The sequence below is a fragment of the Thalassophryne amazonica genome, chromosome 6, assembly GCF_902500255.1.
Source record: "Thalassophryne amazonica chromosome 6, fThaAma1.1, whole genome shotgun sequence".
Taxonomy (NCBI): Eukaryota; Metazoa; Chordata; class Actinopteri; order Batrachoidiformes; family Batrachoididae; genus Thalassophryne; species Thalassophryne amazonica.
This window is the reverse complement of record NC_047108.1, coordinates 78,058,045-78,074,612: the sequence shown is the minus strand read 5'-3', so window position 1 is coordinate 78,074,612 and position 16,568 is coordinate 78,058,045. Positions and strand designations below refer to the sequence as shown.

At 41.4% G+C, this 16,568-nt stretch overlaps 1 protein-coding gene across 1 annotated transcript in view; it reads left to right on the top strand.

The window, feature by feature from the left end:
- cttnbp2nlb (CTTNBP2 N-terminal like b) overlaps positions 1-16,568 on the top strand; it is an 83,246-nt gene that overhangs the window by 53,463 nt on the left and 13,215 nt on the right. Inside the window, exons 3-4 of the mRNA XM_034172562.1 lie at positions 4,791-5,042; positions 7,508-7,615. Of these exons, the coding sequence (XP_034028453.1) occupies positions 4,791-5,042; positions 7,508-7,615 (360 nt within the window). The remainder of the gene's footprint in view (positions 1-4,790; positions 5,043-7,507; positions 7,616-16,568) is intronic.

The window sequence follows — 16,568 nt, the reverse complement described above, 5'->3', positions numbered from 1 at the left end:
TACAGAAGCTAAGACAGGCACTGAGAAGCCAGCTCAATGGTAGGAATAAGATCCGAGCCGTCAGTACATACGCCCAACCAGTCATCAAATACTCAGCTGGAATAATAAATTGGCTACAAGAGAGGATAGATGCCTCTGATGTCAAGACACAAAAACACCTCACAATACAGGGAGATTTCCACCCACAGTGCAGCACCTTGAGGCTCTATGAGCAAAAGAAAAAGGGAGGGTGGGAATTAGTGTGTGTCAGAGCCACAATCCAGGATGAGACAAGGAGCTTCCTTGAATACATCAGAAAGATGCCCCCCGAGATCAGCTGCTACTTGAGTGCCTCAGACATCTGAAGACAGATGGTGATACGAAACAGGAGGAGGAGGTATCATGCTGGACCAAAGCCCTCCATGAGATGTACCATCGACTGATAGAGGATGTGACTGACATCAAGAAGTCCAACCACTGGCTCGAAAAGGCCAGCCTAAAGGACAGCACAAATGCTCCAGGTGTGGCAGCACAACTACAAATCCATAGAAGCAGGAATCTAACACAGCCAACATGACCCCAGATGGAGGCTATGCAAATGTCCTTCAGAGACAGTCCAGCACATAGTAGCAGGATGCATGATGCAAGCTGGGGCAGCATAAACAGAGAGGCCACAACCATGTGTCAGGAATAGTGTACAAGATATGGATTTGAAGTCCCAGTGGGAGACACCTCTGAAGGTGGTTGAGAATGACAGGGCTAAGGTCCTGTGAGACCTGAGAAAAGTGCAATCATAGGAACAGCTAAAGCCCTTTTCACACTGGCGTATTCATAGAGCTGCTTATTGTGGTGTACCGTCTACGCCAAGTTGAGCAGCTCTACACCCACTTTTAGCATCTCTACATTGAGTTTTTGCTCCCTACGCAGCAGAATGTTGAGGGTTACGCTTGTAGGACGGAAGAAATTAAACATGTTTAATTTTCTTCGGCATAGAGCGCTGGACACATAAAATATGCAGTTTTAAGCAGGTCTGCGCAGCACAGCGTTTCTGCATGCAAGTCTGTGCAACACGACGCTCCTGTACACATCCAAAAACTGAGTGCGTGCACCCAGAGTCAGAATCAGCTGGAGGACAGGATCACGCAGTGCCTCTGTGTGATCAGAACAGCTGATGTAACTGATGGATATGTGTGTGCTCAGAACAGGGAATCAAACCTCAACTCAGAAATCCAGAAACACAACAGAAACAACAGGTCGGTCGCTCTCTCTCTCCCTCGCTCTCTCTCTTTCTCTCTCTCTCTCACTCTGTCTCTCTCTCTCCCTCTGTTGCTCTCTCCCTCACTCTCTCTCTCTCTCTCTCTCTCTTTCCCTCTCTCTCTCTGTCTGTCGCACTCTCTCTCACTCTGTCTCTCTCTCTCCCTCTGTCGCTCTCTCCCTCACTCTCTCTCTCTTTGTTGCTCTCTCTCTCTCTCTCTCTCTCTCTGTGTCTGATCAAACCTGAAAAAGCGCTGTGACTCTTTAAAATAAAAGCCTCGTCGCTGCATGTCGGTGCACTCATCAGATGTCCTGATCGTTCAGGTCTGATCAGATCAGCAGATGTGATCGGAGCAACCAGAGCTTTAAAAGTTTAGAGTCACAGCGCTTCATTCACAGCAGCCTTTACCACAGCCAGACTCAGCAGCATCTGTACACAATGAAAATGATCCACCAAGACAAAAAATAATAATAATATTAATAATAACGTTAAATGACTTTCTGACGTGCACCACATCGTGCAGTAGAGAACAGAGCACACTTCCACAGAGGCAGAAAATAGCAGCTATGGCTATGTGGCAGTAATGAAATTGTAAAAACCTCATGATACACTCCACTGTTTTCCAAGTGCAGTGATGTTGTTCTGCACAGCCGGCAGGAGTGAACTGGTTTTAAAACGCAGCAAGGGCTACACATTCAAAAGTGAACACACGCAGCTGCAAGCAGATCTATGAACACGGAAAAAGGCTGAGTACGTGCGCATTTCGGGCGTACTTAAGTGAAACACAACGGCACAATATGCAGCTCTACGAATACGCCAATTTGAAAGGGGCTTTAGATTCAGTGACTACTCACAGATTGAGGACGCAATTAGTGGCATCTTTGGTGTGCGATAAGACTACTGTGATTGCAGAGCAGCAAGTACTTGGGTGGAAAGTGTGAATATAGGAACTTTAAAACACTTTTTATTCCTTACCATAGTCTCAGTGGGTTCAGTTTATTGAGATGTCCTGCAGAAATAAATGTGTTTATACTTGGAATTTTCTTTTGATCAGAGTCTTTCATAATACAAATCAGGGTTTTTGTTTTCTCTTTTCATCACCACTGTAATGTAGTTTTCGTATGTTGTATAATTAAACCCACAATGCATGCTAACCAGGAAGTATTTGCTGATGCCATGAAGCATACACCAAACAGGTTCTTTTGGATTGTCATCAGTTGAACACGGAAATTCATCAAGTTCATTTTTTAATAGTATACCAAAATGAACTGAAGAATGAAAGGAAGTGTTTTTAATTTCGCCGTTCCAGTTATATGGGTTGGAAAATGGTTGTGAGTCATGTGATATGTATGCTAGTTCCATAATGTCTATCATGTTATATAAACAAGTGCACTGCCTCTTTTGATTCAGTTACACCAGCTGGGTGTTGGCACAGTCTAACCACTTCATTATGCGCACCTCTGTCGTTCTGTGCATGGGTCTGATTTCAAAGGCCGGGTCTTCACCCCTGCATCCTCAGGGAGCAGTTAACATCTGCCCCTGGTGGGGGTTGGACATCACTGCCTCACCTCTTTGTGTTGGGGTTAAGGGGAAAGACCATCTGCTGACACTCGCACCAACAAGATACACAAAACAGAAACTCCAGTCTGTTCTGAGCCATTCTGAATCCCTGAAATTGTCCTACAGCTCTGACTCATTTTGTACACAACGTACTAAAACATACGTTTGTATGAATGTTTGTAATGCTTTATTGTGCTCTGTGCTCATGTGTGATTTTCTTAGGACATGTGGCACGGCCTCATGCTTTCATCTTTATGCAGGTTTTTCCTGTGTTGCAATAAAGGAGAACTCATGCTATGATATCCAAATCATAGATATGAAGACACTATTTTTTTCTTGCTCAGTCAGGACTGGACATGTCATCTGGATGTATGTTCATGTGTTCACTCTCTCACTATCAGGGAGGTGCTGAGAACACAAAAAAAAACTGTGATGACAAACTTCATCAAACTTTAGGTCAAAGTTCTAGGATAAAACAATTCTGCTTCTTTTAAGGGATACAGCTTTTCATAAAAATGTTAAATTCTGCTCAATGCAGATACAGTTTATTTAATTTGGATATATTTCTCTTAAAGATTTTTTGGGGTAAAAGAGTACTGGAAATATGTCTGTACAGAAGCACTGTTCTACTCTTATTGGAAGATGGTGAGATGTTTTCTGTGTATGTTCATCACATTTCACTGACATGATTGAGAATAATGGCTTTTTGGTCAGTGAATAGCATCGACCACTCAGCTAGGAAGCTGAAAGTGAGAAACGGGACATAATTTTTTTCTTCTAAAAATAACATTTTTTGTTTGACAGTATGGTTACTGAGTACTTTAAAAAATGCATAAATAACAGAAGAATGGTTTAAAAAAAATCTTGACCAGAATTTCCAGGAGATTTGACCTCTGCTCCTCCAATGGTGAGCTGCCACAATCAGTTCTGAATAGTGTGTTATGTTGAATATCCAGAGCTACGAATGTGAAAGCTATTTTGGGAAGTACACTGTAAGAAGAATGGGTGGTCTCATTATATATTACCTCCTGATTTACACACTATTTCTGACCCAGCACTTTTTAAATAAAAGCTCAAGCCTTATTTATTTAAACTGGCTTTTAATACCTAGTGGTGCTGTGATGTGTTTTGTTTTTGTGTGCCGTTGTAACTCTATTGTATGTTTGTTCTATTTTTTTTTTTTATTCTTGATCTTTGATTCTACTGTAAAGCACTTTGGACACTGTCTGACTGCTGTAGAGGCCTATAGAAATAAATGTTGATTGATTGATTGATTGATTGATTTAGTGCCCTCCAAAAGTATTAGAACACTTGGCATTTCATATATTTTAAATTTTTTATGCCATTTCACATACAAAAAATAGAAATTTCTAAAAGTATCTTTGTTAAACTCAAACTGAAATCAAATCTCTACAACTTGGTTTGAATTCATTCACTCACTCACTCATCTTCAACCGCTTATCTGAGATCGGGTCGCGAGGGCAACAGCTCCAGCAGGGGACCCCAGACTTACCTATGGGGTCTTTTTACCTTCCTGGTTTGTAACAGAAATACACGTTGCAGACCGATTGGCATGGTAACCCGTCCAATATGGGAAAATATCCGACTGGTAATCAGCCAATCAGAGAGCACGTAGCGTCGCAGCCATACAATAATCAGTTTTATTGCTGTATCCTTCAGACAAGTATATTTTAATTAATTTATATAAAGTTGTAGAGATTTGCTTTCAGTTTGAGTTTGAGGAAGATAATTTTAGAAATTTGTATTTTTTGTATTTGAAATGGCATGAACAAATTAAAATGTGTAAAATACCAAGTGTTCCAGTATTTTTGGAGGGCACTGTATATACCAGAAGCATCTACATGACCAGTTAGTACTTAAAGTGAAAGATAAAATCTATTTTTCCAAATTTGAAAGAACTCACCTTTTGAGTCTGTTTTCATGTAAGTTAGTTAAATGGCCTAACATCACAATGGTATGTGTTTATTGTCTTTAGGCTCAGCACAGGGATGCTTTTGTCCAGGAGCGATACGGCCAGTATGACCTCAGTGATCCTTTTCTGGCCCTGCAGCGGGATAGTGAAGCTGCAGAGCCCGAACACTCAAAAACTCAGCATCACACACAGGTGCAGGGTCGAGCGGTGGGTCCAAACCCCCTGGCTGTGCTTAAGCTGGTCATGGCTCACTGCAAGAGGATGCAGGAGAGGATGATGGGACAGCTGGCAGCCACTGAGAGCAGACACAGGAAGGTAAGAGGAGGCGCACTGTTGCTATTATACACCAATAACCAAGACACAAAACACACATTCAGTGGGTTTATTGAGGTTTCACACAAAGCTTCATCAATGCTGTATTTCTTTGTGGTCACACTCCATCTAATCACAGTGTAGTTTAAGACAGGAAAGTTTTCTTATGGTGCATAATGCTTGATGTTATAAGCTGCTCTTGAAGCAGATTGTTGGGGCCGGTTGTCTTGTCTTGATTTTGGTGTCAAATTTTTCCCAGCATACAAAATTGTTTCCCTTCTGCAGTACATCACTGCAAGTTCAAAGACTGATGTTCAACTGAGATTAATTACAGATGGCTAAATTTATCTCTTATAAATGCAAAGCAACTGTGTTGTATTGCTCAGCTGTGGAAATACTGCAAGGGATCATGTCAGTGGGTTTAAAGATCACAACTGGTATATCTGATCATTTTTGTGAAACAAATATTCAACTGAATTCAGTAGACGCTTAGTGTTTTTAAGAAAGTTGAGACCAAAATGTGCTGTCTTGCTTCAGTGTTTTCTGAGATATGAGTAATGGACAAATTTGGCTAGTGCAGCAGTAATCCTTCAGTTTATGACAAAGTGTTCCATCAGAGCCTATAGAAACTTGTATGTATGATCTATATGATCTTAATTTGATTATACAGTAACGGTCGGTGCAGCATCTGGACGGTCACCACGACCGTCGTGGTGAAGAGAGCTGAGTAGGGGGGCAATGCTCTCGATTTACCGATTGATCTACGTTCCAATCCTCACCTATGGTCATGAGATTTGGCTCATGACCGAAAGAATGAGATCGCGCGTACAAGCAGCCGAGATGAGTTTCCTCCGCAGGGTGGCTGGGTGCTCCCTTAGAGATAGGGTGAGGAGCTCGGTCACTCGGGAGGAGCTCGGAGTCGAGCCGCTGCTCCTCCACGTCGAAAGGAGCCAGTTGAGGTGGCTCGGGCATCTTTTCCGGATGCCCCCTGCACGCCTCGCTGGAGAGGTGTTCCGGGCACGTCCCATCGGGAGGAGGCCCCGGGGAAGACCCAGGACACGCTGGAGGGACTACTTCTCTCGGCTGGCTTGGGAACGCCTTGGGAGCTGGGGGAGGTGTGTGTGGATCGGGAGGTCTGGGCGGCTTTGCTTGAGCTGCTGCCCCTGCGACCCGACTCCAGATAAAGCGGAAGAAAATGGATGGATGGATGTACAGTCACATAGAAACCAACATTGAATTCAGTTCTATTCAGTTTATTTACAGTAAAAAAAAAAAATCACAAGTTACCTCAGAGTATTGCAGATGAATACAGCCTAGACTTCACCCACCCAATGAGCAAGCACAATGGAGACAGTAGTTTAAAAAAAAAAAACCCTAGGGATTTTTTGATTATAGGAAGAAACCTCAAGCAGACCAGAGTCAGTGGGGTGACATCTGCTATGGCCAAGACAAAAAGGACAAAGAAAGAAAGAAAATGCAAATTTTATTTATTTATTTATTTGAATACTCAGGTCATTTCTGTAGCCCACCCAAGTACCCAGCTGGCTCGCACCACATGAGCACTACCACGTTACATCAGACCTGCATGACTGTTGGCTCCCATGTTTCAGGTGTTACAGTCTTTGCTTGGGAGAAAGCAGGAGCGTAGACAGACAGCTGCTGCACCCAGGGCTTAGAGGGCTGATATGGAGCTTTTTTTCACAGAAGAGCTCAACATCTGGAAGTTCATGGGAGGCTTAAACAATAAACGTGAGGGAGTTTATTTACGTACTTCACAAAAGCCTGTAATACCCGGTGTCGCTGACCAAACTTGCCCCCTTAACATCAGTCCGCCTGGTCTTCACTGCGCATGTATCATTAACCACCGTTCACGGATTATCACCCCATTTGTGCTTAAAACTGCACTCCATTCATCCTCTGTCTCAGCGACAGATATCTGAAGCTTTTGTACAACAATTATTTCCACATAAATTCAGCATTACTTCATCATAAAAGACGGAGGAAGTGATCAGAGCACCGTGGCTACATGAGCTGCTAGCTGAATTGTTCACTGCGCGTCGGTTATTTCAAAGCGTCACTGAGTTTCTGCTTAAAAGTGACTTTAGAATGATTCAAGAGGTTTTACCTTGTCATCTGATGGTTAATAATCCCATTAATCCTTTCGATCGCTTTGTGTGAAGAGACTCTGTCTTAGATGAGCGGATGAGCTCAGAAATGACGCATGCACAGTGGAGGCAGAGCGGACCAATTTTAGGGGGGACCGTTCGGTCTGTGACACCGGTAAAAGTCTACTATCCAGCCAGATTAGTTAGGAGATGAGTAGAACAGAATGGTGGCAGGAAAAAAAATAAGCAATAACAGGATCTGTGCTAGTTACAAAACAAGTTCAAATTTCTGTATTAACTCCTGAATCAACAGTTGTGTCTGTATGTGACATGATTTCTTTCATTTGCCTGTATATTTGACAGATTCTAACAGATCTGGAGGAGGAGAAGCACCGCCGTGCCCTGGACTCGGCAAGAGCTGATGATGTCACATTCATGCTGCAGACAGAAAGAGACAGTCTGCTGCAACAGGTGGGATAGGCGTGAAAAACAAAAATGTGCTTACATTTGATTTCTGAAAATCTGTAACCTTGATTTTATATTTTTACAGTCCTTTTCTCTGTTTACCGGGAAGCTGTGTCTAGTAAAGCAGCTATCAAAAGTTACGTACACTACATGTGCACTCGGTGCAAAACCCAAAGATCAGATACTGTGTTTGCATACTTTATTCCAGCAGATTTCTCTGCACAGTACTTTTCTAAAATGTGCCACGTGATCACCAACGAACTCAGCTTACTGCATCAGAAATCTGAGCTGGCCAATCACAACCCAGTGTGAAAGTGAGGGTGCAGACTAAGTGGTAAACTTCAAAGGCTTCAGATGAAGCCCACCTGGAAGAAGAAAAAAGTTGCAGTTTCTTGACTGGGTACTTGAGGCTGACTCCGAAAGCAAGCAGGTTCCCATTCAAGACCATGTCAGAACTTTAGAGCAGAAATAAACATGATACAACCTGGTACAAAAATGGTATAGATAGTTTAACTCCTCCATGACAACTGTATCGATGGGGGGGGGTCTAACATCTTACTTTAAGTTGTTTTAAGCCACAAAGTTAGTATGTCTAATGAGGAGTGTGGACGCTTTGAGTGACACTGGCTAAGCCGAGTGTCTCAGATAGCTAACAAACCAGATCTAGTTTTGTTCTTTGTACAAAAAATAAAAATAGGACTCTGTTGACATACACCATTAATAGGTCACCTTTAATTGTACTGTTGTCTATAAATCTGTTGAATTGAAAATTAACAAATAATTTTAATTCACCATAATTAAATGTATACATTTTTTTAATTATTGTCACACTTTTGTAACATTACTTAACCTATTTTAGTGCAACATATAGCCTACCATACCTGTAAAAACAATTTCAATATGATCTCCTTAATACTAGGACTAGGACTAGTGGGCCCTAGGATTAGTGGGAAGTTCCCCGATGCTGTGTCTGTTTTGTGGTGAAATGTTCCAATGAATCATCTAAGACTTCCTGCTGAAATATTCGTGCTGAGTGAAATTCTTGTTTTATTTAATGTTGTATGCTAACAGCATTAGCAATTTTAGCAGCTATCGGTAGCCGAATATATTAGGTCAATTAATACATGATTACTGAGAAAATTTGAGGTTCATAACTTTTAATGCCCACACCAAAGCAAACCATTATGAGAACCGCTGTACAGTCCCCAGAAATATGATTTGATAAACACCTGAACTGAGGTTAGCCTGTTAGTTTAGCTGGTTTGGCCTAAAAGATAGGGGTGTGTTCAGGCTTCTTTCATCAGACATGGAGCCACCCACGCTACACCTCTTTATCCATTTATCTGTTCATCATGATGTATCCAACATTAGCACTGCTACTTCTGCCAACATGGCAACACCCAGGTAAGAGCTTCATATTGACTGTTTCAGGTCTCTATAGAAAACCTATGGGTGACATCATGCAGGGTTTGTCCAGTATATATAGTCTATAGCACAGACAAAAGCCATGTTCACATTATCTCAGTAGAATATTTCTAATGGCTCCTCCTTTATTGTATTTGTAGCATACTGTTACAGTCTGCCCAGAGGAATGCGACACACGCCTTGAAAGTGTTCTGTACCAAAACCTCAAATTTGTTGAACTTTGGCTGTGCATTGCTCTAACCTTGGGCACAGCTAGTAAAAGTAGAGTGGTGACATTACTATCATGTAGAAGCTAATGCTAAAAACATACATCAGAATGACAAGAATTGTTGAACAAATTAGATTCCTATTTAGACCAAAGTTTAAAAAATCCAAACCAGAATGGGTAAATGTTCACTTTCAGACTCCGCTCTCATTTGCTGTAAAAATACCTTGAAGTTGGAAGCTAATGTAGACAAGCTAATGACGTGACTGGTGAATGGTGTGTGAGTCCAGAATGTTTTTAGAACCTTAGACCTCAATAATTTCCTGTTAATTATGTAATTTTTAATGTTCACTTACTGTCTTAATGTATTTACACGCACAGCTGTTTGTCTTTAGGCATGCAGGTGCTTCTAATTTGAGACACAAATAGGGTGGAGATCAAACAATACATATTTCACTCGTGGTGTCAGCAACACGAGACTGAACTCATAGTGACGGCAACATAACTCTTAACTGAAGTGACTAAACTAAGTGAACAACAAAATCATAATAAATCAATAACACTAACATTAAACTTACATGAACCACAATAATAACATTTAAAACCCCAAAACCCCAAACTCCCATGGTGCATTGCAGCACAACATCCATTGTTTATTGGTTAGCTAAAACTGCTTATTTCTCCAAACATATTAGTCCTATCAACTTTTTGTTTTCACACTATTCATCCTTGACCCACAATACATGCATGCCAAATGGCAAATGTCAACTCTCCCCAGTTTTTTTGTGAACAAAGCCATGCACACACACAGAGCCAACTTGGCTATTATATACAACCCCTGGCAAAAATTATGGAATCACCGGCCTCGGAGGATGTTCATTCAGTCGTTTAATTTTGTAGGAAAAAAGCAGATCACAGACATGACACAAAACTAAAGTCATTTCAAATGGCAACTTTCTGGCTTTAAGAAACACTATAAGAAATCAGGAAAAAAAAATGGTGGCAGTCAGTAACGGTTACTTTTTTAGACCAAGCAGAGGGAAAAAAATATGGAATCACTCAAAACCATTTTCTTCAACTTCCACCAAAGATTTTCAATTGGATTAAGATCCGGACTATTTGCAGGCCATGACATTGACCCTATGTGTCTTTTTGCAAGGAATGTTTTCACAGTTTTTACTCTATAGCAAGATGCATTATTTGATTTTTTATTTTTATTTTTTTTTTTTTTCTTTATTTATTTGAGCAAGTTAAAAACATTTATCTATTGCGCACATTCATCTTTTAGAGTCCGTACATTACTCAAAGGGAGTAGGATGAAGTAAAACTTATATTTTCTACCCCTTTTCACATGTATTATTTTTGGCTGTGCAGACAAGAATAAATAAAAAGTTTTGAGATCATACATACCTATATAAACACACACCTTGCATTATACATATCAACATATATTTACATAAATACATTACTTCTATACACAAATACCCTTGCATACACCAATACACACACTAGATTCAATGAGATTTGATAATATAACAATTTTAACCCACATACATGCACCCATGGGCACCCAAGCCCATGCATGCATGCACATTTCCCTGTATTCGATTAGACTTCATGATATAATAATTTTTTATCCACATACATGCACCCATGGGCAACCCGCACGCATGCATGCACGTTTCCCTGTATTCAATATGACTTAATAATATAACAATTTTATCCACTTACATGCACACATGGGCAACCCGTGTCCATGCGTGCATGCACGTTTCCCTGTATTCAACATGACATAATAATATAACAGTTTTTTTATCCACACACATGCACCATGGGCAACCTGTGTCCACTTGTGCATTCATGTTTCCCATACATTCGATATGACCCGATAATATAATAGTTTAGATCCACAAACATGCACACCTGTATATATACTGAAAATTATGTTATTCAGTTTCATATTTTTTTAATATTTTAAGCTTTAAATTTCTTTTGAATTGATGTAATGTAGTACACACTTTGATGTCCTCAGTTAGGTTATTCCATAAATCCACCCCATGTCTCGTAAGGCACATTTGTTTCATTGTTGTACGAGCACACTGTTTTTTTAAATTATATTTCTTTCTTAAATTGTAACCTCCCTCTCTTTCACTAAACAATTTTTGGAGGTTATCTGGTAGTAGGTTTTGTTTCACTTTGAAAATTATTTGTAGAGTTTTAAATTCTGCAAGATCTCTAAATTTTAGGATTTTGGATTGTAAAAACAGTGTACTCGTATGATCTCTGAAGCCTGCATTATGGATGATTCTTATTGCCCTTTTCTGTCTACATTACTTTTATATGTATTACCCCATACCTCAATGCCATAACTAATATATGGTAGTATTAATGTGCAATAAATAATATATAAGGAATCCTGATCTAAGAAATGTTTGGCTTTCCCCATTATGGAAATACTTCTGGCCATTTTGGATTTTATGCTAGCAATGTGGGGTTTCTAGCACATCTTGTGATAGATTATTATTCCTAAAAATCTGTATTGGTTAACCCTTTCAATAGGAACCATGTCAATTTTAAGATTTACTTTTGTTTTCATTTCCCGGTTTCCAAAGAGTATTAGTTTTGTCTTTGAAATATTAAGTGACAATTTATTACCATCAAACCAATTTTTTAATTTAATAATTTCTATTTGCTGTTGTGTGGCTGGGGGGGCCTGGCTGCCTTTTGTTTCTGTTTTCTGTCCTGTCTTTTGTTTTTCCTTCCAGGTGATGCGCATTTGGGACTGAGTGGCTGTGTAGCTGAGTTTATCAGGACCTCACCCTGATCACCTGAGGCTGATCACCTGCGGCTCGTCAGGACTCACAGCTGTGGTGCATCTACATGGATTGGAACATGGTGGCATTTAAGACTGGAGTACACAGTGTGTATTTGCCAGAGACTCGACCTTGTGACCAGACGGGTGAGATCGTTGTCTCAAGAGCCATCTCATCATCAGTGGATGCAGAGAACGTCCAGGTTTGATGCATGGTCTGTGAAAGAGGAGGGGGTGAGGGCTCACGCTCGTCAGCACACTTCCTGAGGTACGTTAGATTTTGTGACTAACATTTATACAGTCAGTAAATGTGGTGTCCCTCACACCTTATTATATTGAGCTGTATGTTGGTCGTTTAAATCAGCTTCCACTGCAGTGGAGTTTTGTGAACAGGGTGTTCTATGCCTGCAGGGTGGGAAGCTGATTTGCAATTAAGCCAGGAAGTGTTTGCTGTTTGTACACCTTTGAGTGGTCTCTCTGTGTGTTGAGTGTGGACTCACATAATGATTTCTTCTTTCACAGACTCGGTTTGTCGCGGCCACCTGGGGGGTGTCGGCGGGGTCCTTGGGTCCGAACTGGTTCTGGCTCCGGACCGTTAGCGCTGCTGGGAGCGCACCGCAATCCACCACGCCAGACCGCGCACTTTTATATTTTTCACATCACTGTTATGTTTATTAAACTCTGTTATCCTTTGTACCGTGCTCTGCTTATTTCATACTGGGTCCTTCAAACGCTGGTCGGTTCTCCGGGCTGCGTCCGACACATAACATTTGCATTTCGATCACAAGTTGTTCCAGGTTTTCCCCAGAACATACTATCGTTGTGTCATCAGCAAAGAGGATAAATTTCAGTTTTTCAGAGATGAGTTGCAAGTCATTAATGTAAATTAGAAAAAGTTTAGGTCCTAAAACGGACCCTTGTGGAACTCCACAATGTATCTGTTTGAACAAAGATTTATATTCTCCTATTTGTACATATTGTTGCCTGTTGTTTAAATAAGATTGGAGCCAATTTAGTGCAGTACCTGTTATGCCAATTTTTTCCAATTTACGTAATACAGTAATATGTTGTGGTTAATAGTATCAAACGCCTTTTTTAAGTCAATGAAGATCGCCATTGTATGTTTCTTTTTATCAATATTATTTGTTATTTCTTCCACTAAATCAATTAAAGCTAAAGTTGTTGATCTATTTTTTCTGAAGCCATACTGGTTATCATTTAATATCTTGAACTTTTCAATGTATTGCTCTAACCGTACTGTATATAGTTTTTCTAAAATTTTTGAGAATTGAGATAACACAGATATAGGTCTATAATTTGAGAATAGATACTTATCTCCACTTTTATATATGGGTGTAATTTTGGCAATCTTCATTTGACTTGGAAACTCTCCATTAATAAATGATAAGTTATAGATATGACTTAGAGGTTTTGCAATTTCATTAATGACTTGCTTAATTATTGTAGTGTCCAACTTATTAGAATCTAATGATTTTTTTGCCTTCAATTCATTAACAGTGTTTATTATTTCCATTTCATCTGTTGCTGATAGAACAAATGAATTTGAGTTTGCTTGTTCAGCACCTGTTTCTGAGGCTGAATATGGCATTTTTATTTCAGCTGCCAATTCTGTCCCTATGTTGACAAAATAATGATTAAATGCATTTACTAGCTCTTCGCTGTTATAGATTTTTTTTTATCACTGTCAATGAAATAGTCCGGCAAAATACTACGGTTCTCCTTTTTCCTGATGACACTATTTATTACATTCCAGAGGCCTTTAATATTTCCCTTGTTTTGTTCTAGTTGTGTTTTATAATACATTTTTTTACAATTTCTTAATACACATGTCAACTTATTTTTATATATTTTATATTTATTTTCTGCTTCGGTTATTCTTTCTTTAATAAATACCCTGTATGGCCAGTTTTTCTTTTTACAGGCATTAATTAAACTACTTGTCATCCATGGGTTGGTTTTAGCTTGTTGTTTGATTTGGATTAATTTCACAGGGCAACATTGATCATAGAGAGTCAAAAATTTAATAAAAAAAAGTGTTATAAGCCGAGTTAACCTCAGTTTCATCTAATATTACTTTCCAGTCTTGTTTTAATAGACTTTGTTTGAATATCATTATTGATTCATTTGTTTTTACTCTTATAAAATTAATAATCTTAATATTTTTCTTAACTTTCCTATAGTTATAACTTATTTTCATAGTTGCAAATACAGGTAAGTGGTCACTTTATCAGTTTATTAATATGCCACTGGAAATGTCATTGTTTAATATGTTAGTGAAAATATTATCAATTAGTGATGAATTCTGTGCAGTGATTCTGGTTGGTTTAGTTATTTTTGGATGGAATGACAAGCTATACATAGTATTTATAAAATTTTCCGTAGGCTTATGTGTACTCATTTTTAATAAATCTATGTTAAAATCCCCACATATAAAAACATCTTTATGTTCCATTTTCGTATACAAATTTGTTGTGTGGGCCGCCAGAAGAGGAGGTACTGCTGGCCCACCACCAGAGGGCGCCCTGCCTGAAGTGCGGGCTTCAGGCACGAGAGGGCGCTGCCGCCACGGACACAACCGGGAGTGACAGCTGTCACACATCAACTCATGACAGCTGTCACCCATCATTTCATCACTCCATAAAAGCCGGATGTCATCTCCACCTCGCTGCCGAGATATCATCTACCTGTGAAGGTAATTCTCTGCTGTACTGAAAACTGTGCCATAGTCTGAACTCTTTTTGCAGCCGCTTTCCTGTTGTGTGCCTTATCTGCTGGATTGGCGTTTGGTGTGAACAGCGACGGCTTCGCTTCAGACCCAAACCAGATAAGTGGTTAACAGGAGCGGCACGAGTGTGTGATTAGAGGTGGAGGTGACTTTCCACCTTCTGACTGTTTTGGTTACTGGGTGTGCACACACCCACATCTCACTGTTTGTGCTCCTCGCCAGCAGTACCAGATCCGACAGTCGGGGACGGTGATCACCTGGGAATTCGGGACTTGGCGGCTCCAGTATTCACCAGGTTCGGTGGCGGCGGAAATCGTGTGGTTCCGGCTCTTCTCAGGACAGACGTCTTCTATCCTCGAGCCTGCCCACACGTCACCTTTGTGTATTGACTGCTATCAGATTCTGAGATTTTCTGTATATTCGTTGTGCACATTCACAACATTAAATTGTTACCTTTTGGCTCATCTATTGACCGTTCATTTCCGCCCCCTGTTGTGAGTCCGTGTCACTACATCACGGCTGCGAGATCTGGCTGGAATATGACTGCGCTCCGCGCCGCCTTCATAAACGGACTGTCGTCGGTCCTGAAGGAGCACCTGGTGGCTAAGGAGGAACCGCGGGATTTGCCTGAGCTTATCGATTTGGTTATACGATTGGACAATCGGTTAGAAGAACGCTGACGGGAGCGAGGCGAAGGGCGTGGTCAGGCACAAGCCGTCCCTCCCGGGTCCGAAAGAGAGCCGTCTTCCCCACGCTCCACAGCCACAGCGCTCCGTGTGGCTACAGCTCCCCCTGCTGACGGTGCTAGGGACACGAGCAGGGCCACATTCAGACAGAGGAGGCTGGTCCGTGGGGAGTGTTTTGTCTGCGGCTCGAGTGAGCATCAGCAGAGAGACTGCCTCAAACGGTCAAAACACAAACGCCCGCCCTTAGAGACTGGGCTGAGGGGGGTCAAAACATTCACGTGGGTCATACACATCTGTCAACACGACTCCCAGTCAAAATCCTGAGCGGGAATTTAACCCTTCAAGCCCCAGCACTGGTGGACACGGGGTCAGAAGGGGATCTGCTGGATAGCAGATGGGCAAGGGAGGTAGGGCTCCCTCTGGTGGCGCTTTCTTCGCCAGTGAGGGTGCGAGCATTAGATGGCACTCTTCTCCCTTTTATCACACACAAGACACTACCTGTAACCCTGGTAGTGTCTGGGAATCACCGGGAGGAGATTGAGTTTTTTGTAACTCCTTCTACCTCCCGCGTGATTTTGGGCTTCCCATGGATGATTAAACACAATCCCCGGATTGATTGGCCGTCTGGGGTTGTGACTCAGTGGAGCGAAACCTGCCACCGGAAGTGTTTAGGATCTTCGGTTCCTCCCGGTGTAAATGCTAATGAGGAGGTTAAAGTCCCTCCCAATCTGACGGCGGTGCCGGTTGAGTACCATGACCTTACTGACGTCTTCAGCAAGGATCTGGCGCTCACCCTTCCCCCGCACCATCCGTACGATTGTGCCATTGATTTGGTCCCGGGCGCTGAGTACCCGTCCAGCAGGCTGTACAACCTCTCACGTCCTGAGCGCGAATCAATGGAGACCTACATCCGGGACTCATTAGATGCCGGGCTGATCCGGAATTCCACCTCCCCGATGGGTGCAGGTTTCTTTTTTGTGGGCAAGAAAGATGGCGGACTCCGTCCATGCATTGATTACAGGGGGCTGAACGACATAACGGTTCGTAATCGATACCCTTTACCCCTGTTGGATTCAGTGTTCACG